The following is a 23,375-nucleotide window of genomic DNA, read 5'->3' on the forward strand; positions in this document are numbered from 1 at the left end:
ACACAAGCAAGCAGATGCGTCACTCATTACTTCCCTGCCTTTGCTTTATGACAGGACTCCTGGGTTTTGTGGGAGGAAAGTAGGGCCTAATGGGACAGAGCGAGAAAGGCAGAGGAGTCAGGATTCCACACAGGAAAGCGGAGGAGCTACTGGTTAGACAGAGAGGGTACTGCAAGCCGGGCAGGTGTTTGAAGAGAGTGAAGGGTTTGATGGGCCCATCAACAAGAGAGCCACCACAAACTCCGCTGGATTGGCCATGGTAGTCAAGCACCTGTGTCTTGGTCTCGGTTGCTCCCCTCTGTAAAATGGGTATGCTAACAACCTGAGAAGGAAAGGAAAAATAGCAAGGAACCAATCGGAAGGAAAGAAGGGCACCTTATTGGGAGAAGCATGAAAAAGGGAATAGGGCTCCAGCACAGTTATCATGCAAGCAACACCTGTTGAAATCCCCTCTTCTTCACAACTATTCAGGTCACTCTAGGGAACCTCCAGGTATGTGAAAATAATATGGTGCCACACGAACTCAGTTCTTCCTCCAGGACACACTTAAGCAACCACTTTCAATCCTAGTCTCTCCACACTGTTGCAAAATCATTGAAACTGGACTGGAATTGGTTGTTTAAGAGTGCCCCGGAGAAAGAGCTCAGTTCAAAATGCATCGGGCTCAATAATCATTATAAAATCTTTTGCATAAAGGGCACTCGGAACATAATTTAAAACCAATCAGCTGATTTGAAAAGAGCTTTCCTCCCCTTTAGATATCTTTCAGGCACATTCCTGGTTTTCTTCTGAACAGATATCTGGAAGTTTCAAAATGTGTGCTTTTCCACAGTACTTTCTAGAGGCAAGTTGGTACTTGATTAATTTGTTGGACAATTTACAGCCATGTTTGACTATTTTTTTACTGAATCTATTTTGAGATACTCTCTCCCAGCTGTTCTGGAGCAATCTCTATATTCCCTCTTAACACAAACCTCAACTTTACTAGATGCTTTCCAAACCTCATTTCAGATGTGTTCTTCCTGTTATCTCCCAGACTGTTATCCAGACTTTTATCCCATCTTGGCTATATTCCTGTCTCCTGCGGCTTAAATTGTCCCCCAGATGACAGACTAACTGCAACTGTCAAGGATGAATTCCCCCCTCCCCAAACTACAAATGGGAAAAGGGCCCAGCCTTTTCCATTACCAACAGACACATCCACCCTCCTGTTAATCATTTATCCTGTCATAAAAGCAGACCCTTCTCGTTATAAATCAACCCCTGAAAGTGAAACTGCCTGTTACCAAAAGTAGAAAATAGGGAGGATCAGATTCAGGACACCGGAGTTCTGTAAAGCCAGCTGTATTCCAGAGATCCCATTTACCGGTGACCCATAAATCACACTTTATTTTCTGCCAGCACTTACACATTGGGGCTAGCCTGAAACAAACACAGACAGACAGACCAGCATGCACAGACCTCTTAAGTTCTCTCCTGTCTCTGAAATCTTCCGTTGTCACCAAGATATTTCTGCCCTGGATATTAGCCAAGCAACAAGAGAGGCTACCATCCATGCCACAATGACTTAGAAGGGAAGGCGAGAAGCCAGTGGGCGCCAAATTTTGGTGTCACACAGAGCACTGCTGAAATTTGAAAGTCCATCGTCCACCAGTGACCCAGGGCCTCTACTCAGCCAGCCATGAAGTTCACTAGGGTGGCAGATCACTGATCCTCTAGGGAGATATCTCATGTTCCCACGGTTCATATACAAAAGGGGCTTTTATACAGGGAGGAATAGGGCCCCGTACGTGGACTGGCAGGTGTGATGATCGTACCGGAGGTCACAGGATATAGGATGCAAAGCTAGGTAAAGGTAAAGATAAAGGGACTCCTGACCCTTAGGTCCGGTCGTGGCCGATTCTGGGGTTGCAGCGCTCATCTTGCTTTATTGGCCGAGGGAGCCGGCATACAGCTTCCGGGTCATGTGGCCAGCATGACTAAGCCGCTGCTGACGAACCAGAGCAGCGCACGGAAACGCTGTTTACCTTCCTGCCGGAGCGGTACCTATTTATCTACTTGCACTCTGACATGCTTTCGAACTGCTAGGTTGGCAGGAGCAGGGACCGAGCAACGGGAGCTCACCCCATCGCGGGGATTCGAACCGCCGACCTTCTGATCGGCAAGTCCTAGGCTCTGTGGTTTAACCCACAGCGCCACCCATGTCCCAGGATGCAAAGCTACGATTGGTCAAATCTTCTTAGTCTTTGTGCAGAGGGTCACATGGCTCTCCTCCATAGCATCACCAGCGTTACGGTTCTTTCTCTCCCCGTTATCGGGGAGCACACAGGTGGAATGGACCGTGAGCCCATGGGGCAAAGTGGGGGGCATGCAGTCAGCGCCAGCCTCACCCACCCATCAAGACAACCTCCATAATAGAGAAGCATTGGAAGGCTGCCCTCTAGCAACCACACCATGTTGGATCTCATACAGGAGGAAGTTAAGAAGAGCACTGAGAAAACCCCAAGATTTGAGGCACATCTGGATATCTGGGGGGATCAGGTGTTGTTGTTGTTTTTGGGGGGAGTTTGGACGAGGTCCTGGCAGAAATGCAAGCTTCCAACTCCCGCCTCTGTTCAGCTCCCTCAACGCCTCCAGAGACAGGTGTCAGAGCCCAGATCCTCAAACCAAAATATCACACCTACACACACACACACACAAACAGAAGCTTCTGTTCAAGATGCCCCCCAATACAGCCCCGGAGGCGGGAGTGAAAATGTTTCCAGGAATAGCAGCTGAAGAAAGAAACGTGCCAAGCAAAATCTGGACAGTCTGTGCTAGGATGATCAGGGGGCTTGGGAAGAGGGAAGCGGTTAAGGTGGGTTGGGTTGGGGAGAGCAGAGTTTTGGCACGGGGTGGGGGAGAGGAACCCACCATTTCCAGAGGTTCCCCCCTCCTTGCTTCTCGACGCCACCCTGCCAACCGCTCTACCTTTCCCAAATGCCAGAGGCATGGCGTGTACAGCAGCTGGGACAGAGACAAAATGTCACTCGCCAGTTGGACGGCAACGGCATTATAATCAGGCAGCCAATTAATAAGAAAGAGAGATATCACATAAAACTATTATAATTCCTTTTCGCACGCCCCCCCTGCTTCGCAGCGGGGAGCCTGGGACTGCCTTTCAGGTGGCAATGAGAAGTTGGGGTCGGGGGGGGGCAATGGGCAAAAGTGGTCCGTATCCCATCCCCCTGCTGTTTATCTGCTTAATTAAACTCTCTGTTCTCCAGTCTCTCGGCCCCTCTTGCTTCAGAAAGTGACAGATAGCGGAGAAAATTAATGGCTGCAAAGGGAATTAAATTGATCCTTTTTCTCACTGCGGTTCAGAGGGAAATAAACCCGTAAAGGCCTGATACTGGGGCCTGTGATGTTAACACCAACGCAGCCGCCAGCAGACGGATTGTCCAGGAATAATTTCCAGTGCCCCCTAGAGGGGAAAGACACCCTCCCCCCAAATCCAAGTTTCTCGTAGCATTTTTTGCACGTGGCCTGAGCACCATTCATGCCAGTGCATGTGTGAATGCGGTTAATGCAAGAGGGGAAGTGAAAAAATAGGTGTTCAATGTACATTTTAGCCAATGCACCTTTTGCATTCACATAAAAAGAGGTAGGAAAGGTATTTAGAGTCATGTGCAAACCCCACTATGTAGAGATGTTTTTTTTTATATACAGTGGTGCCTTGGGTTAAGTACTTAATTTGTTCTGGAGGTCTGTTCTTAACCTGAAACTGTTCTTAACCTGAAGCACCACTTTAGCTAATGGGGCCTCCTGCTGCCGCTGCACCTCCAGAACACGATTTCTGTTCTCATCCTGAAGCAAAGTTCTTAACCTGAAGCACTATTTCTGGGTTAGTGGAGTCTGTAACCTGAAGCGTATTTAACCTAAAGCGTATGTAACCCAAGGTACCACTGTATATAAAAAGCTCCCAGTGTGGAAATAATGTGCTCCTAGCTTAAGGATTATGAATTTGAATGCAGAATGAATTAAATCTACATGCAATCACTAAAGGAACATCCTGATGAATGAAAATGGCAGTTTTTCAAATATGACATTTTTTAAAAAGACAAAACAAAATGCCACCGCTCGCTTTCAGAGAACAGAAAGCCATCTTATTTCTGACAGTTTTGCGAAGGCAGGTACCTCGCTGCCTTTCTTTGAGTTATGAATTTAACTGTCAAGTTCAGAGATAACACAAGCTGACACTGTAAATGTTCTTCCAATCAGTCAGACGTTTGGGGCTCAGACTTTTAAAGCCGAGCAGAAGCAAGAAATATGTGTGGCTCTTCTTCACAATGGCAGCAATGCTGAACACTTGCTGCAAGGCCCAAACGTAACTATGAAATATACAGGGTTTTCTTTTAAAACCTGTGCTTCACAGTCCTTTGCTCAATCCAAGGTCGTTTCTGAAGCACCATAAAGAGTTGTCTTTCTCAAGGTTAGTTTATTTGGTTAATCAGTATGCTTTTCGAATCTGTGATTAAAACTCCAGTTGATGAATTGCCCTGGTTAATTGATTTCGCAGCTTCCAGCCCTAGTTAAAATCTTATCATAAGTCTAGATGTGTTAATTAAGCATCTATATACCTCCTGGGATCCCAGGAGTTGTGGATCCCATTTTCCCCTGCTCCCCTACTCCAAACCTAGGAGACTTTGGGACATAAGGCACTCTGAGCCTCCACCCCAGTCACCCCAGACATCTGTTTTATTCATGATCATTTGTGCACAGGATGCTATCAGGGAGGTCAGACGCAACCCTGCTTTCAATACACAATTTGCATGTGCAAAAGGTTTAGAGGCAGTCCTACTGCTTTATTTCCCATCAGTGCATATCCTGTAACTTCTTGCTGAAATCCCATAACTTTGGATAACACAGATTTGTGGAGGGCGGGGTAGGGTTGTCCTGCTTTTGTTATGCTATACCTGCTCCGGAGAGCAATAATGTGGCAGCACTGGGGAAGCATTGCAGAACGACCGATAAAGCAGAATAAATACACCACGAATACAGCATCTTGTGTCACAAAGATGTTGCGGAATACATCCTCCAGTCTGGAGTGGGGGCCTTATTCTGTTCCACATATTCCAGGCAGGCCCTCACAAACAATGACTCTGATTAAGAAACTCGGGATTTCTGGCCTGGCTCCCCCTGCCTATTGAAAACGCAGGTTTATCTATTTGACTAACACACTTAAAATGTCATTCAACAGCATATGCAGCATCACAAATATTTCCTGGTCTGGAGTAGGTCCAGGACAGGGTTGCCATAGTAACAGAGGGGAGGGGAGGGGGGAGAGCGAAAAAACTTCAGTCCCCCAAAACTCAAGGGACGCAATAATGCCACGCAGCTCCAGATATTTTAAAGGTCCTCTGGGCTGCATTTGCAACCTCACGACACAACCCACATAAAACGAAAACGGAGTGGCAAGCTGGGTAGAATTCACTGTCTTGGGAGGGGGGGAGGCACCCCCACCCCTGTGGGGTGGGCAAAAACTTGTGGGTTGAGGTGGCAGGACCATGGTCCAGGGCTGACTTCTTCGGAGAAACCCACAGAATTGCTTCCATAGACTTCCTGTCACTCGCGTGCCCCTACAGCTCCTGTGCCTGCTTGCCTTTTGCCCAACTCTGGCACGATTCATGCCCAGGTTCAATACACACACACACAACTTGTACAAACTGCCCCGCCATGGGGCACGCAACACCCCCTCCTTCCCCAGCCACCCTTGGAATTAAGCCAATGACTTTTCATCCTTTTACCCTGGCCCCAAACCTCTAGGGCCAGCTCCCCACTGAATCACCCACATCTACAAACACACCACTTTTTTATTTACTTTTTCCTATACAGTGTCTTGCTGCAGGGTGGGCAGGGTGCCCCCCCTTTCCATCCATTCTCCATACTTGCAAATACTTTTCTTTATCTTACACACACACACACACACACACACACACACACACACACCCCACACACAATTCCCATCCAGTCTGTCACATCAGACCCCTTCTCCTGCCTGTAGCCCATTCCTTCCTTTGGCAATCCATTGCATTGGTAGGTGTTTTAAACTGCATTTTCCATGTGGTTTTGCAAAGCTTGTTTTTTTTTAAAAAAACCAAAAATCCCCACCTACCCTAAGACTAAAGCAAAATTCTTCAACCTGCTACTTTCCTTCCCTCTATTCACTATGTACACACTTAGAAGGAGATTTAGGACACATATATTCTATCCAACTTTCTACTTAGATATTGCAGATCAGAAATGCTTTTATCACCCCTATTCCTATGTTATCAAGCCCCAATCTTTAGATCTGATGATCAGATGCCAGATCACTCTCTCTGGGTGTAAATACATGCACAGACTGTGCAGCCAGTTTTCTCTTGCTAGACACAGGCGTTCAGCCCAAACAGATAAAGTCCATCCTTCATCGTCTATCGGATCTAATCTATGTATTGCATATCAGATCTCTGCACCCTGCACCTCCCTTCCCCGGTTCTCCATTGTCTCCACCTCCCTGCCTGCAACCCCCCCCCCCTCTTCCCTTGCGCGCTCTCTCTCTCCTTCCCTCCCTCCCTCCCTCTCTCTCCCTCTCTCTCTAAGTCTGTGGGATCCCCCAATCGACCGCCTCTCATTCGCTGCGCTATCCCCTCCCCACCGTTACCTGTTGACAGGAGCAGCACCCAGGTAGGATGGGGGCAGAGGGTGAGGGGAGGTTGGGGTCCCGTGGGTGTGAAGATAAGGTGCAGGCACTACTTTGGGGGAAGGTGGGAAGACAGTTGGGGGGGGAGTTGGGGGAAAGGGGGTGGGATGTGGGGTTCCAGGTTCTGGAAGAGTTTCTGAAGAAGTGGGGGAGTTGGAAGAGTTGCTTGAGAGGTCTTTTTGTGCATTGGGGTGGGGGGGCTAGTGCAATTTGGGGGAGGTTGGTGGGGGGTAGAAAAGGCAGATCCTAGGGGCAGTTTTTCGGATGTGGGGCTGGTGCAAGATGGAATCACAGGGAAAGGGCAATTCAGGCATCTCTCTTGGAGTCCGGTGGGGAATTAAGGATGTATTTGGAAAGTATGGGGGGAGAAGTGAAGGGGTAAATTGCTTAGAAGTGGGGGGGGGGAGCAAGATGTTAGGTAATTACAGGTTATTTGCTTTTATTTACATATGTGTGGGGCAGATCCTGGGCAGGAAGATCAGAGGGCAATTCTGAGAGTAGGTGAAACTGATTGAGAATTGACGAGTGAAGAGAGAAAAAAATCCACACAGACATAAAAGAAATAATAATAAAAAGACAACTCAATTTAGCAAACTCATTCTATTAATATCGGTTAATAATCCAATACCAATTAATTAAAAATAACCCTCGCAGGAACGCCGGTCTCTAAAGAAACTGTCATATCAAAATGCCATTATGCTTCTGGCGATGCAATTTCCTTATTCAATTAGAATCGGCTCACTACCACACACACACACACACACAAAACCCAGCACAGTAAATGAATTCTACAGCTTTTGCCTGCGTGTCTACGGAGTTGTAAATCTTGCTGCTTGGCCCATCGACATTCCATTACAACATGACATCGATTTGTGAATGCTTCATTTAATGTCACTTCTAACACACTGTGGGGTTTATTAAAACAAACAAAAAACAGAAGTCACTCGCCATGCGAGCCTATATTGCCTACTCAGGAGTAAGCTCCTCTGAGTTCAGTGAGACTTACTCCCAGGTAAGTATGTGCAGGATTGCAGCCTCAATGCATGGATGGACCTCTGAAGAGCTCAGTTCTGATGCTTCAGAGGAGGGGGGAAAAGAGCCACCAGTTTTGCCCATTGCTCCTCACTCTGTAACTTTTGACTTTCAATAAACGAACATAAAACTCATTTTTAAAAAGATGGACAAGAGAGAGCAGATTTCCTGCATAATGTGAACAGATGCAGCTGAAAGTTCTTCCTTGGTATTTGCCAGCAAAAGAGAGAGAGAAATCCACCATTAAGCCAAAACATTCCTTTCGGTTTTACTGGGAAAGTTTCCCTTCTTTAGAGAATGGGAAGCATATAGAAAATGGGCACCAGCACAGATCTTTGTGGTGCTCAGTTTACACCCATAACTTGTGAAGGAAGGCGAAATGTGTGGCTCTCTAAACAAACATTGGACTCAGGAACCAGCTGTAAGGAATCAGAAATCAGCCTGCCTGGTTAGAAAAGGCCAACACATTTAAGGGCTCTCTCTTAGGAAAACGATGACTGGGGAAGGGTCACAGTCAAGGAGCATAAATTTACACTTGGTGTGGACAGAGAAAAATTCTCTCTTCCTCATAACACGTGAATTTGGGATTATCCAGTAAAATTGATGTGGAAAAGATCAGGGTACAGGAAACATTTCTTAACACGATGTGTAATTGGTTTATGGCATTTGTTGTCACAGGATGTGGTGGTTGTGGTCTGGGGCTTAGACCGCTTTAAAGGGGGATGAGAAAATTTCATTTGGGGTGTTGATTGTTCCCTCTAATAGTTAACTTGGGATTGGAGCCACTGAGGATAGAGGGGGCATTTTCACATGCTTGCAGAAGTACCCCCACAAAAAAACTTTTGTAAAAATAAATAAATCCCTAGAGTGAGGGTGGGGAGGGCTTAAAACAATCCATTAAGAGCTGAGCATGCTCAGTAACCATGGAATTGCTGCTGCTGGCATCCTTCTGTCTCGAGAGACACTCCAAACCGTTGCGCTAGCAGCACCAAAGTGACCTCCCAGGAAACAAGCCTGAGCAGGGCATATGGACGTCCTGGGCTGCCCCAGACGGCAAGATCCCTCTTTTGGCCTTGCTGATGTGGTCCAAAGGAAAGCAGGGCAATAGGTTTGGTACCAGCTTGGCTGCAGGAGATGCCGGAAGGTGTACAAGCCACCACCCAACCGTCTTAGGGATTCCTCTCTGGATTTGTGTAGGGTTTACTCCTAGCCTTTTCTCCTCCTGAAGACATCCTGCAAAGCAGCAGAGGTTTCGGATCGGAGCTTCTCTTCTTCCAGATGGGCTACCTTTCCGGGTTGAGAAAATCAGAGGGTGGAATGGAGTGCCCTGGTGGGAGGCATGGCTGGCTAGCACCCTAGGCAGGAGTACTCTTTCTAGGTGAAGATTCACTGGAACACTTTGCTGCATGTCCCACTCACTGATGGCTGTCAGTCAAGGTGGGCTAAATGGAACCACCATAGTCAGAGGAGGCACTATGCCCCTGACTACTACCTGCTAGGAGTTTGCTAAGGGTGCTGGGAATTGTAGCTCTCTGGTGGGTGAACCACAGTTCCCAGGATTCTGTGGGGGAAGTACTGTGCTTTAAATACATGGTGTGTGCGCATCTTTCAACCACTGCACAAACCTGGGCACCCTTACCTGAGAGCGACGGCCCCATGAAGACTTAAAGGTAAAGGTAAAGGGACCCCTGACCATTAGGTCCAGTCATGACCGACTCTGGGGTTGCAGCGCTCATCTCGCTTTATTGGCCAAGGGAGCTGGAGTACAGCTTCTGGGTCATGTGGGCAGCATCACTAAGCCACTTCTGGTGAACCAGAGCAGCACATGGAAACACCGTTTACCTTTCCGCCGGAGCGGTACCTATTTATCTACTTGCACTTTGATGTGCTTTCAAACTGCTAGGTTGGCAGGAGCAGGGATCGAGCAACAAGAGCTCACCCCGTCGCAGGGATTCGAACTGCCAACCTTCTGATCAGCAAGTCCTAGGCTCTATGGTTTAACCGACATAGGATTGTATTCCACATCAGCCTACATCTGGTCTCACGGTGGAATAATGAATCAAAATAAACATCTCTTTCCATCCTCCACAGCTGACTGCACCTCCAATGACCGTCCGACGTGGAGAACGTGCTCCAGTCCCTATCCGGGAACATATGGCCATTGATGTGTCCCCAGGGCCAATCCGGCCCATTGCCCAAATCTCTGCCTATTTCCCACATCCTGGGCTGGAGGGCATGTTGGCGACACGAGACAGAATGAGGGGTCAAGGGGCTGCGGCCCTGCCCCCTGGAACTGGGGAAGGAGAATCGGCGGACGGAGACGATTCTGATGACAGCAGTGAGTATGAACCCTCTCTTCCATGCCTTTGAAGGGGAGAGGACCCAGGTGTTCTGGCTCAAACCATCTATTCATTCCATGGGGGGTGGAGAGGGGTATAGGCGGCCTGAACCACATATCTGATACATGCATGTTCACACATGCAGACTCTCTCTCTCTCTCTCTCTCTCTCTCTCTCTCACACACACACACACACACACACACACACAGGCTGTCATCTTACACACCAGCTCTCTTGCCTTTGTACATTTTCACAGCCAGGTGCACAAGAGAGAATGGCTGCATACACACCACTTGCTGAATTACACTGAAAGCGCATTTACCCTCCAAAGAATCTTGGGATCTGTAGTTTGTTAAGGGTGCTGGGAACTGTAGCTCTGTGGGGTGAACCACAGTTCCCAGGATTCTTTGGGGGAAAGCCATGTGCTTTAAATGTTGAGTGAATGTGCAGCTAGTAGCTCTGTCTTATGTACATACATACAAAAGAGTCTCAAACCAAAACAGGCACAAATTCAAGACATTTTCACACATATAAATGTCCATAAATTTTTCACATACTGTCACCCAGGGCTTCACTACAAGAGTCCTGCCAGCTGCTTTTTTATACCTATATTTTCTCTCCCACACACTTACTTCCTTAGACACTCTCACCTGCATCTGAGAATGTAAGTCTTGCATTTTGTCACAATGCATTTCATACAGCGGTTCTCAGAAACACCAAGCCTTTCAGATGATCTATACCTCCCAGTCCTCCCATATCACAAACACACACTTGCCTAAATGTTACACAAGAATTCCCACTCAGAAGGCGTGCCCCCTAGAACCTCCTTTACATGTCAATACATTGAGATGGCTCTTGTGGTGTGGCCAGCCCTGTTTTCACCATGCAATGACTCAGCAATCACATCGCCTGGTGGGAAAGTTCTCCCTTGCACTCTCACTCACAGCCTTGCATGCAGACCCTCATTCTCCCTCCCTGCCTCCTTGTATACACACAAGGCATTCCTGAGACACACGCTGACCTGCAAGAGGAAGCCCCCCTGACCTTACTTCTGGACTTACTTCTGAAGATAGGGATGCAGGTGGCGCTGTGGTCTAAACCACTGAGCCTCTTGGGCTTGCTGATCAGAAGGTTGGCACTTCGAATCCCTGCAACGGAGTGAGCTCCCGTTGCTCTGTCCCAGCTCCTGCCAACCTAGCAGTCTGAAAGCATGCCAGTGCAAGTAGATAAAGAGGTACCATTGCGGCAGGAAGGTAAACAGCGTTTCCGTGCGCTCTGGCTTCTGTCACAGTGTCCCGTTGCTCCAGTTTAGTCATGCTGGCCACATGACCCGGAAAGCTGTCTGTGGACAAACGCTGGCTCCCTCGGCCTGAAAGGGAGATGAGCGCCGCACCCCATAGTCGCCTTTGACTGGACTTAACCATCCAGAGGTCATTTACCTTTACTTTTTACCTCTGAAGAAGCATGGATAGGATTGTGCTGCACATCTCCTGTCTCAATAATACAAGTTGTGTACCAAGGCTGCCAACCTAAGAAGACTCCTTTGGAAGTTGGAAAAATGACCGAGGCCAACATGACTTACTTCAGTCAATGTGCTGAGATTCAGGCCAGGGATTGCGATACTTCAGTGCTCAGATAGGTGCACTCTTGGTACACTCACATAGGTACACACCTGTGCTCTTCTTCACACACAGGTTTGTGTTCTCTCTCTCTCATACGTACACCTCCCCACAACTATTTATCGCAAACAACTTTTCTCAGTTCACACACAAGCAAAACTTCCAAATATTTGCCTTCATATCATTATAGGACTAGGAGTCCCCATCCATCACAAAGATCCTATGGCAGTTAGGTTGGGGTCTGGACAACAGAAGTAACGCTCAAGTCAAGGGCTGGCAATCTTTCTTCAGCCTGAGGGCCCCATTCGCCTGTAAGCAACCTTCCAGGGGCTGTGTGCCAGTGGCTACATGGGGACTCATCACACAAAACACATACATCTTTCCATCCTGGCTCCTGAGTTGCTACCTCAGTTCAAGGATGCATTCCAGCCAGGCAAAAGCAGGATGGACTGGGGAAGGTGTGGTCTGGGGAGACAGGGCTTAGCCTGGGAAGTGTCCCGAGGGCCAGACAGTGCAGCCTGGAGGGCCGCCATTTGTTTATTTATTGAATTTGTGTGCTGTGTCCTTCATCCATAGATTTCAGGGAGGTTCGCAACATAAAAAAGTAAAAACACAATACATAATAAAAACAACAACAAACAACAACACAAACCAATAACACCCCCCCATGCACCTACACCTGAGATTCCCTAGCCCCTGACTTAGTGGTTAAACCTGCCAGACAGATTTGGCTTTGTTTAAGTAACTGGCACAGGTGATGTGTTGCCATAGGAATTAACGGTTGGAGAGCCTTCCGAGTCTCTGTAAGAACATTTTGTGTGCATCCCTGCCCCCCCCCCCGGTCCCTAGAAGTCTTGATGGGGGAGCAAGATCCACTGCAGTGTTAAAGCTGTGAATCGTGGGCCATAAACCATGGGGCAAACCTTGGTTGCAACCCTGCTGAGTCAGAAGAGATCTACACGAGCCCAGGTTGGGACGGCATCTGAGCGAAACCAAAGCTTAGCTCGGTGCAGTAGAATAGCAGAAAGAGCTGGGCGGAGCCAAGCAGCTGCAATCTCCTCTCTCAGTCGGCAGCACAGTTGTCCGTTTGCACTAAGCCGTGACTTGGCTTAGCATGACAGGCAAACCAGGCCACCACGTTGTACACGCCACAGCCCCAGCAGTCATCGAGAAGCACTCTGGTGCAGAGAGCAGAAGCTTTTTGCACCCATATGGTGCCGATTCACAAGCGACGCACACAGAGATGCATGAAGGAACACAGTCACACACTTCTGGGGACAAGCTCGCACATAACAAATGGCTCGCTCCGCCACCTTCCCTAACGAAAACAAACCCACACAAAGTGACACCCTCACTGACACAACAGCCTGCCTTTAAGAGAGAGACGGTTTCGTATTCTCGTCTACGCATGTGCACACAACACACTTGCACTCAAGCAAGCTCATAGAGTTGCATGTGTAGTTACACACACCAGAAAGGAGGGAGGGAAGGAAAGGCGGAGGGGTGGAAAGATGAATGGAATGGGGGGGTGGGGGTGGTAAGGGAGAGCCAGAGTGGAGGAAGACAGAAAGGAAGATGGATAGATCAAGGATGGATGGATAGATGGATGGATGGGAAGAGACAGAAGGGCAGAAAGGTAAAATGTCCATGCCAGAGGATGGATGGATTTGGATGGACAGAAAGCAATTTATGAACCAGTGCAAGTAAAGATGCGCCCAGATGGAAAGAAGCAGGGACAAATCTGTAGGTGGACTGACACATAAGCTCATTTTACACAGTCTTCCAACCATGCAGCCTGGCTGCGTTAAGTGGGGGAGCAGCAGGATTGCACCGCTCTCCCTGTTCTCCATGAGTTCCCCAGCTCTGTGTGCACAGAGCTACAAGTGTACCACTTGCGCACCACAGGCTCTCTGTCCATGCAGCCTGCTTCTCTCTGACCATGCGGGGAACACCTGTGCATGTATGACTTGCACGCGTGTAGGCTGTTCTGTGTACCCAGAACTAAGGTATACAGTGGCTGGAGATGCAGACAAAAGCATGGTCCTCTTCTGCCTCCACGCATTTCGACTTTGTGGGTGGGAAACTGTGCGAAAGGGATCTGCAGCTAAAGACCAATAATGTAAGTAAGATGCATGGAGTAGGTAGATGCCTACTTTTTTGTCACACCAGGTTTCTACCCTAGAATATATGGAGTGGTAACAATGCCTCTGAGCATGTGCAGAGCACAGAACCTTGGGTACTACAGCTGCTCCCTATTCACCTGAGATCAGAAGGTAGGCCATCCAGGTTCAAAGGGTGTGATCACGCAACTCCCAGGCAAGATCCAACTCTGTGCTCAGAAATCTGCCCTGGTTCCTGATTTGATACCAGGCCAGGTTCAAGGTGTTCTTATTAGTATACAAAGCCCTTAACAACTTGCTTTACCTATGAGATCCCCTTACCCCACATATTCCCACTCAGCCACTTCAATTGGTGGAATTGGCACAGCTACAGGTTCCACAGAATACCCATTCAGCAGGGGTAAGAAATTTGATTGTTTAACACACTTTGGAACTCCCCGTCTATTGAGATCAAGCAGGTGCCTTCGCTGTACACTTTTCGGCACCTGCTAAAAACATTCGGACGAGCCTACCCAGACGCTTAGAAAGCTGAGGTAATTTTAATCTGTTTCAGTATTTTAACTTTTGTATGTTTTAAAGCAGAGTTGTGAATTTTTCTGCATTTTATTGTTTTATCTTTTTGTAGACTGCTTTGAGGGTTGTTGTTGTTTTTACATACAAGTACTGTATAAATTTTATTAAATAAATACATAAATGCTAAGAACCTTCCATTGCTGTAAAAAAAAAAGAACATGCGTGCACACACACGCACACACTTTTCCTAGACCTGATGGTTGTAAAGACGGAATCAGAACTATATGGGTTATGTCTGATAAAGTATACCAATGGGAAGGGAGTTCGGCAGGGTTTACTGTACTCAGGATATAGGGCTCTGATGCACCGCTCAGCCCCTTTGATTCTCCCCTCCCCTGAGCAGAAGCAAAATAAATTATGCATACTTAGGTAAATTGGCCTAACCGGCATGATTTATGCAGGTCGCAGCAGAACATACCAGTTTTATTAGTGCCTGGGTTATCTGGGAGAGGTAGGGTTTTGATTATTATTTTTTCGATCTCAGAGAAAATAGCTGCATCTATATGCCAGCTGGCTGACAGATGACTTCTACACAAACCTATAGTGGTGAGCAGTGCAGAAAGGTAGACAGGTAATATAGGCAGATGGAGGGAGCTCAATATGCAGGCAGATTGTATGATTGCAAGGAAGAGAGAGGAAAAAGAAAATTCAGATGCGACTGACTGATTCTTTTTCTTCATTCTGTTTGGCACCCGATTCCTTTCCTAGCATCGCTTGGGACTCTTGAATTTGACATCCTCTATGATCCCGAAAACTGCACCCTTGACTGCACCATCCTACGGGCCAAGGTAATGATGGCAATCTGGCAAAGTGCCCCAAAAACAACTGCTCTCCTGCAAATGGATGGTGCTATTTGATTCCGACCCGCAGGCTTTCTGCATTCTGTGTCTCGTTTTCACAACAGAGGGACATGATTTAATAAGAGAGGCCACACAAGGAGGGGAAATCTCATTATGGAGCCAGCGCTGCTCATCTTCAGTCTGTTACCTTTCTCTCGCCTGCATCTCAACCCCTTCCTTCTCCTCCAAGCCTCTGGAAAGCAGAGAGGTTCACTCAAAGGCCCACCTCTCTCACACAAACCCCCGCGGACTTCAGCCAGCTCTGTTTGCACAACCCCTACCCTCACATACATGCCAACAAACACAAGCCCCCTCTCCCCTGCCAGCTGGTGGGCTTGCAGCATCTTCAAGCACCTCGGCGACGCGCCAGGCAACCGGGTATCCGCAGGCATCTGGGGTTGCCGTGGCAACAGAGAAGGGATGGGGAAAGCAAGGGAAACAATGCGGCAGTTCAGAACCACAGCAAAAGTAACGCTTGCCCATCATCATTACCCAGAGCCCCAGCACCACACCTCAGGCTCCCTTTCGCCCCGACTGATAACCATTAATCCACATACCATTCTCTTCTCTCTTTGCTCCCCCACGTTGCAGGGGCTTCCTCCCAAACTATTCTGGGTGTGTTAACATGATGTGTTTTTTGTTTTTCCTGCCTTCTATATAACTGGAAGTGCCATTTTCCCTGTGGCAATCCTTCAACGAAACCAATTTAGCTTGATGCTTTAGCAGCGGCTCTGAACAGTGTTTAAGAAATCACAGCACGAAGCATTCCAAGACTCAGAATAATTTATTTTAGCCACGAGTGGCGTTGAGTCTGTGTTCCCTTCAACAAAGGCAAGCCGACACTTTTATGAGGATTATTCAAGAAGGCCTCTCTGCCCGAACACTTGTCTCGTCCCACAGATTCTGCAAAGCTCACTGAGGCTCTCCCCAGAGTTCTCCTGTGTTTCTTATGCCCCATAAACAACCTCACTCTAATTCTGGCTTCATACATAGAATAACTACTACACAGGGCTGCTTTTGAAGAGTGTCTGAAACTTCCATTGGCTCAGAAGGCAGCAACTAGCTTATTATCGAGGGCAGGCATAGGCAAACTCGCCCCTCCAGATGTTTTGGGACTACAACTCCCATCATCCCTAGTTAACAGTACCAGTGGTCAGGGATGATGGGAGTTGTAGTCCCAAAACAACTGGATTTGGGTTTGCCTATGCCTGATCTAGGTTGAGGTGCCCAGAGCATGTATTATACCAGTGCTATATCCATATCACTGGCTCCCTATTCATTTGCAGGTCTGATTCAGAGTGCATTTCTTAACCTTTAAGTCCGTAAATCAGGGGTGGGGAAACAGTGGCCTACCAGATGTTGTTGGACTTCAGCTCCCATCACACCCTGCCAACATGGCTAGTCCAGGGATGATGGGAGTTGTAGTCCTTCAGCATTGGGGTGAGGGCACAGATACCCCCTTCTCTGCTGTACCTGCAGTTGGGACTCCCTCCTCCCCTCCTGCCTGGACAGGTGGCTCAGCAGCTGAAAACCTGATCTCTGTCCCTTACCCTGGCATCTGAAATACAGTGGAAGAGAAGGAATACCAGGCAAAGCTAAGTTTTGGGCGGCCCATAAGACCACCTCATTGCTTGCTTTTAGTCAAGCAGCAGAGACCTGCCTTCTTAAGCATTTGTATGGAAGAGGATAATCCTTTGCATTACTGAGGTGTCAGCTCATTTTTAAAAATATCTATCTATCTGCTGAAGGTTTGCTTTGCTGTTGCTTGTGCTTTGGTTGTTTCTATTTCTTCGTTATGTTAACGACCTCAGAGGTCTGTCCATGGAAAAGTGGGATGTTAGCCATGGCATTCAAAACATTTATACTGTAAGTCATGATATGCAGTAGAAACACTGTGCATAAGGTCAAGACTACTGTCACACTTCTTGCTGCTTCTGTGTAGGAGTGTGGTCATGTGTGCAACAGTCGAAGGACTGCGTGTCTGAGAAAAAAGCATGAAGCATTCTCTTGAGATGTTAACGAAATGTATAAGGACAATATTATGTTTAAAGGGGAGCTGATCACTGTCTTCTTATTCTCAGGGTCTGAAACCGATGGATTTCAATGGCCTGGCTGACCCCTATGTCAAACTGCACCTTCTGCCCGGAGCCTGCAAGGTAAACATGGCTTCAGGTTCGCCTCCACTTTCACTGTCTCACAGTTCCTGAGCCTAGCACTATCCAATATACACATGCACAGCTACCACAACCATGCAGAGAAAAGATAAGGTGCGTAACCAAGCTGGAGATATTGTGTCCCTATAAAACAGGAGGAAGGCAGTGTTTCTCAGGCCCCATCAGTGCCAAACATTTAAAGCAGTATCATACCATTTTATACAGACTTCACTTCCCCCAAAGAATCCAGAGAACTGTAGTTAAGGATACTGAGCATTGTTAGGTGACCCCTGTTCCCCTCATAGAGCTACAATTCCCAAAGTTCACTTAACTCATGCATCTATACCTCCGGTAGGTCTGTTCCCAGGTCAACACTGAGCAGTGACAAATAGGTTGAAGGACAGTTCCCCCATTTCTTTGTAGCTAAGCAGAATAGCTCATGCAACTGGCTACTCACTCCAACATCCAGGGAGAAAGAGAAGGAGCAAGACAGAGCCATGCACCTCATCAGACTAAGCCACATCAGGCAAATATGGGAAACCAGACTCTTTAAAAGACATTCAATAAAGCACAGTTTGGGAAAGGGGCTATCAGTAATTATCAGGAGAGAATAAATAGAAAAACATTGATAATTCCATGCCACCATTCTCCTGCTTCCAGCCTAGGAAACAGGTATGCCTCTGGTCTTACTAGAATATTCTGCTCTTCTATTCCAATGCCTCCCTGCCCCCCCAAAAAACCTTCTCCTCTCCAGGCGAACAAACTGAAAACACGAACCCAGCACAACACTCTCAACCCTGTGTGGAATGAGGCTCTGACTTACATTGGAATAACAGCTGAGGATATGGCCCGGAAAACTCTGCGGTAAGACCTCCCGCCCTGCCCCGCTGACTTAAAATCCCAATCTACAGGGTCCTCTTTCATTCCCATGCTCCCTTTGGCATTCACACCCTTGGATCCTTTTTCTCTCTTTCTGCTTCCCAGAATCTCCGTCTGCGATGAGGACAAACTGACCCACAACGAGTTCATTGGCGAGACCCGAGTGCCCCTGAGGCGTCTCCAGCCTGGCCAGAAGAGACACTTCAATCTGTGCTTGGAAAGACAACAACCAGTGAGAGTCGGGCATAAGCCGATTGCATATCTCAAAATGAGTCAGGAATCAGGATCTATTGGTTTATTTTATGAATTGATAAGGATCCTCAAGCACATCCTCTAGCTGCTTGGCTGCCCAGTCCCTTGTCCCCCTGTCCCAATCCCCACTAACAGCTCGCAGGCCCTCCTCTCCCTGGGACCTGCCTGAGTTTCTCCCCTGCTCTGCCAAACTCAGTGCTTTCTGCCAATCACCAGAATCTCACAACTGATTCTTCTTCGCCAGCAGTTGGAATAGTTGTGAACACTTCATGGTGTAAAAAGCCCAGCTAACTCACGACAAGTGGAGGTGAAAAGACTTGCAGGCAGCAACTTGCCTGTAGCATATTTTATGCACATGATTTTTGTGATCCTCCAGTGGGCTAGAAGGTGTCTCAGGAGGGGCAAGGAGGGGAGATAACTCGGGATTTTGAGTGGTGAGGGTGGGTCTCCTTTAGCTCCCCACTGACCAACAAAAGCAAAATACGTCACCTTACCAGCAAGTGTGCAGTTCCAGTCTACAATTTAATACTGTTCACAGAATTCAGATTTTATGGGTGTAGTAGATTAACACATCTCTGTCTTGTCACTGATTCCACCCACCCACCCCCATGCACAGGATATATTGCATTTTGATTCTGTTGGGTTAATCACTTATGCCTACAAGGCATCATACTTGTGTACCAGTCTGTACTTCTAAATGTCAAGGGAGTTTTTCCTCTCCCTCTTCTGTGCACTTGCTCACTCACTCTGTCCCTTGACTCCTCCAACTTTGCTCATGTTTCTGTTTGGAAGAGCAGGGAAAACAGATTTTTTTTCTCTCAATCCTCACTTCCCTCAACAGCTGGCATCCCCTTCTTCCATGACAGCAGCTCTGCGTGGCATCTCCTGTTACCTGAGAGAGGTGAGAGCGTATTCCCGCCCCCTTCCTATTCCTAGCATTATAAAACCTGTAGCTTAAGAGTGAGGAACATGAGGGCCACATTTTTTCAGCCTGAGGGCCACATTCTCTTCTAGACAAACTCTGAGGGGGTTACATGCCAATGGTGGGTGGAACCAGAGCTAAAAGTGGACAGAGCAACAAATGTGAATTTTACATCTGTACAGTTTCAACACACACACACAAACTTTACACGCCCTTTTTACCCTCAATCCGAGCAAGCAGGAACCATTATCCGAGTTCAAGGACTTATTCCAGCCAGGCAAAAACACCCAAGGAAGATGCAAATCAGGGGTGGTGTTTGACCCTGGATAAGGGTCCCAACGACCAGATACAGAAGCTTGAAGACCCACATTTGGTCCCCGCCGTGATGTATCTCTTGATACAATTTATTTATATAATTAGGGCCCAGAACTTAAGCCTGCCAAGCAGGCTCTTTCCCCCAAATATTATTCAGCTGTGAAGAAAAGCTGTATGGTCCACTACAGCAAAGTGATTACAATGTTGGGCTAGGAGTGGAGGGCCCCAGTTTTTTAATTCCAATTTCAACCATTAAAAAAAATTATCATGGAGACTTCCAGTCAACACCTCTCAACCTAAGCTACCTCACAGGGTTGTTGTGAGGAGAAAAAGCAGGGTGGGGGTGAAGAGGGTAAACATGTACTTTGGTTATCTTTAGTATTTTACCTTGCTATCCTGCTCACCCTCAGACACATCTTTCTTCTAAACCACTTCAGAGGTTTATTAATTACTACTACTACTACTACTACTACTACTACTACAACAGTCAAGTGGTATATTCATTTTGTGACATAAATAGGGTTGAGTCAGACATAAGTTGCCAGGCTGAAATTTCGGGCAAGCGAAGTGGCTAGCGGGCCTGACAGGATAGAGGATCGAGTCAACGTTAGCAGGCAATGTGCCAGGGAAATGCCAGGGAGAGCTGCCTGCCAAGGATGGGTGAAGAGGCCTTCTGAAGCCTTAACCAAGGGTGTCAAAATGCCCAGGGCCAGCCCTGGCAGGCTGCAAAGGTTTGTTTTTGGGAGGCTGCTGGGTGGATATTTTGCACAAAAGCACTCCATGCCCTTTCCTTTTCCTTGCTCCATAGCTAGAACCCCCAGCCGGCTGGGCCCTGGAAGAAAGGGGTCGTATCCTGCTCGCCCTCACGTACCTCTCCGAGCACCGTGGATTGCTGGTGTCTATTCTTCGCTGTGCCCACTTAGCTGCCATGGATGTGTGTGGATACTCAGACCCTTATGTAAAAACGTGAGGAATTGTGCTTATACTTGGCCCTAAGAGAAAGGCCTACCCTTTCCTTAGCCTGCAGGCATATTCAGAAGACTAAAAGAAAAAAGAATTCCCATTTTAAGGAAAGCTTTCAGGGATTGTTTTTAATGACCCTGGAATTAACTTCGTTACAATGCCTGTGTCTGTGTAGTCATTTTGCATTTTCTTCTATATTTCCGGCATTTTGAGTGTACAGTATAATGTTCTGCAGCTGTACGGTGGTGGTTTTTAGCACTTGCATGCAGAATTTTAAGGGTGGCTCGCAGCCTTTTGGGGGAACGAGACAGAAAGGAAGACAAATAGTCTAGACAAACAGGCTCAGTCCCCGTTGCTGTTTTGGCAGGTACCTGAGGCCAGACGTAGAGAAGAAGTCAAAGCATAAAACAACCGTGAAGAAGAAGACGCTGAACCCAGAATATAATGAGGTGATGAAAGAAGGACGAGGAAGTAACTGCATGTTCTGGGACTTGGGAGGCAGTCAGAGCGAGGGGAGGTTGAAGAGGCAACATGCTTCAATAATTCTAATTCTGTCTCTTTTCTGTGCCCAACAGGACTTTTTCTATGAGATCGAACAGTCAGAGCTTGGTCAGAAATCCCTGGAGATAACAGTTTGGGATTACGACATTGGGAAATCTAACGACTTCATAGGTGAGAAGAGCAAGAGGAGGAGGTGGCCGGGTTACAAAATGTGGATATGCCTTCTGGGACCCTCAACCAACGTCGTAGATTTATAAAGTGGCTCTCTCATGGGACCATGGGAACTGCCATTTCTTGTGGGTGGCTGTCTCTGTGATAAGATTTGCAGATGCCTCGCCAATTTAAAGCTCCCAAAATTCTTTGCTAGAGAAGTCACAACACCAAAACTGGTATAAAACAGAGGCATGCCCACTATTTCACAGGATGTCCCACAAGGGGGAGCCCTGTGCTTCAGGGTAGAAGGCGCTGTTTGCAAACATCAAGAACCAATTTATCTTTCTTTTACAGGTGGGGTGACCCTCGGTCTAGGGGCCCCTGGAGAATGCCGACAGCACTGGCTCTCATGCCTTCAGACTCCCGACTGCCGCCTTGAGCACTGGCACACGCTCACCAACGAGCTCCCAGAATCCTCCACTTTCGGCCCCTGAGAAGCCACCTCAATTGCCTATATAGAGTTGCATCCTCCCGCCCTGCCTGCCTGCCAAAAAAAAGGGAGGGGCACAGCACCAGGGGCCCCTCCTTTGCACGAGGATGTTTGCACGTTTTGAAAATTACTTGTCGTTGGTGTCCATTTATATTACGCTCTAGGGAAGGGCTTAAATGGAATGAATCGCCTCTTCTGTTTCCGTGTGTTTTAAGGCATTGGGAAGTGGGAGGTGGTCATAGCAGAGTGGAGGAGCCCAGGAAGAACAGGAGAGCCCAGGAAGCCACTTGTAGAAAAAGAATTTAAATCAATGAAAAGTCACAGAAATAATTATCCGTCCTCTTCCTCTCTTAGCACCTGTCTTTCCAAGCTGTCCATCGCTCTGAAATCCCACTACTTTCAAACCAAGGCTTAGCTAGGATTTTAAAGGACAAGATATTTGCTGGCACACAAAATTTGAAGCATCGGTTTTGATTTCTTTTTCTTTTTTAAAGCATATTAAAAACCCACTTCCCCATATGGAATTTCTTTCAGCGGTCCAAAATATATTTCCCTCTTCTTTCCACACCAGCTCCTTTCCCTACTCAACTTAACCTCAGAGTGCCAAATACAATTTATACTCCTGAACTGCTGGGGAAATAAACTATTGTTTATTGTCTCTGGAACTTCCTGCATGGATTATAGGGCCATTCATATGGCACGCTTCTTCCTGCTAACTCATTGTTAGAGGCCTGCCGACATAACTGTTTATCTGCAGTCTCCCTTGTTACAAACGAGGTTGAGTCCACCACTACCCACGCAGTTTTAAAAACAAGGTTGCTGTTAATTCTTGCTTCCATTTCTGTCAGAAAGCTCAAATCACTGGAGGCGATCCAGGGAGAGAGCAATCTTAACAGCGGGCTGCCCAGCCTCTTCTTAAAAGACTTCCAGCAAGGGAGAGCACCTCATCTCTGGGCAACTGGGTCCCCATTGTGGAACTATTTCTATGAAAAAGTTTCTCCTAATCTTCAGCCAGCACCTGCTCAGCAAGTCTTCTATGTAAGACCCCTTTAGGTATTTGAAAGGTGCTTTCTTCTCCAGGCTAAACATACGCAGTTCCTTCAACCTTTCCTCATAGGGATTGTTTTCCATACCTTTAACCATCTTCACTGCCCTTCTCTGAACCCATTCCAGCTTGTCTATATCCTTCTTAAAGTGTAGCATCCACAAATGGACAAAGTACTCCGGATGAAGTCCAACTAGCACAGAATAAAGTGGAACTATTATTTCTCATGTCTTGGAAACGACGGCTGTATTAACGCCGCCTAAAGTTGTATGAGTCTTACAAAGTACGACTGGCTCATGTTCAGCTCAAGATCAACTTGTCCTGGGAACCTCTTCATTTTTACTGCTGCTTCCACCCTATACCTGTGCACTTGATTATGGCCATGATTATTCTGCCTAAATGCAAAATTCTGCATTTGTTTTTGTTGAATCTCATTTTGCTTCCGTCCAGTTTCCCATG

At 47.3% G+C, this 23,375-nt stretch overlaps 1 protein-coding gene across 1 annotated transcript; it reads left to right on the forward strand.

Annotated features, from left to right (window-relative positions):
- The first annotated feature begins 6,444 nt into the window (after positions 1-6,444).
- DOC2A (double C2 domain alpha) lies at positions 6,445-22,605 on the forward strand. Its single transcript, XM_082195530.1, has 11 exons — positions 6,445-6,705; positions 9,845-10,091; positions 15,113-15,192; positions 17,325-17,399; positions 18,151-18,260; positions 18,381-18,507; positions 19,369-19,428; positions 20,573-20,730; positions 21,095-21,176; positions 21,303-21,399; positions 21,736-22,605. Exons 1-11 carry the CDS (start codon positions 6,469-6,471, stop codon positions 21,873-21,875), a joined length of 1,413 nt encoding a protein of 470 aa, XP_082051656.1. The 5' UTR covers positions 6,445-6,468; the 3' UTR covers positions 21,876-22,605.
- Positions 22,606-23,375: the final 770 nt, after the last annotated feature.

Source organism: Podarcis vaucheri, assembly GCF_965113315.1.
Source record: "Podarcis vaucheri genome assembly, chromosome: 13".
Taxonomy (NCBI): Eukaryota; Metazoa; Chordata; class Lepidosauria; order Squamata; family Lacertidae; genus Podarcis; species Podarcis vaucheri.

Bases quoted from the DNA above. Each gene is read 5' to 3' on its own strand.
- DOC2A (XM_082195530.1), top strand. From the start codon at position 6,469: ATGTATTGCATATCAGATCTCTGCACCCTGCACCTCCCTTCCCCGGTT. The intron at 18,508-19,368 runs GTGAGAGTCGGG...TTCCCTCAACAG, and splicing joins GCTTGGAAAGACAACAACCA to CTGGCATCCCCTTCTTCCAT. The intron at 20,731-21,094 runs GTGAGGAATTGT...CTGTTTTGGCAG, and splicing joins TCAGACCCTTATGTAAAAAC to GTACCTGAGGCCAGACGTAG.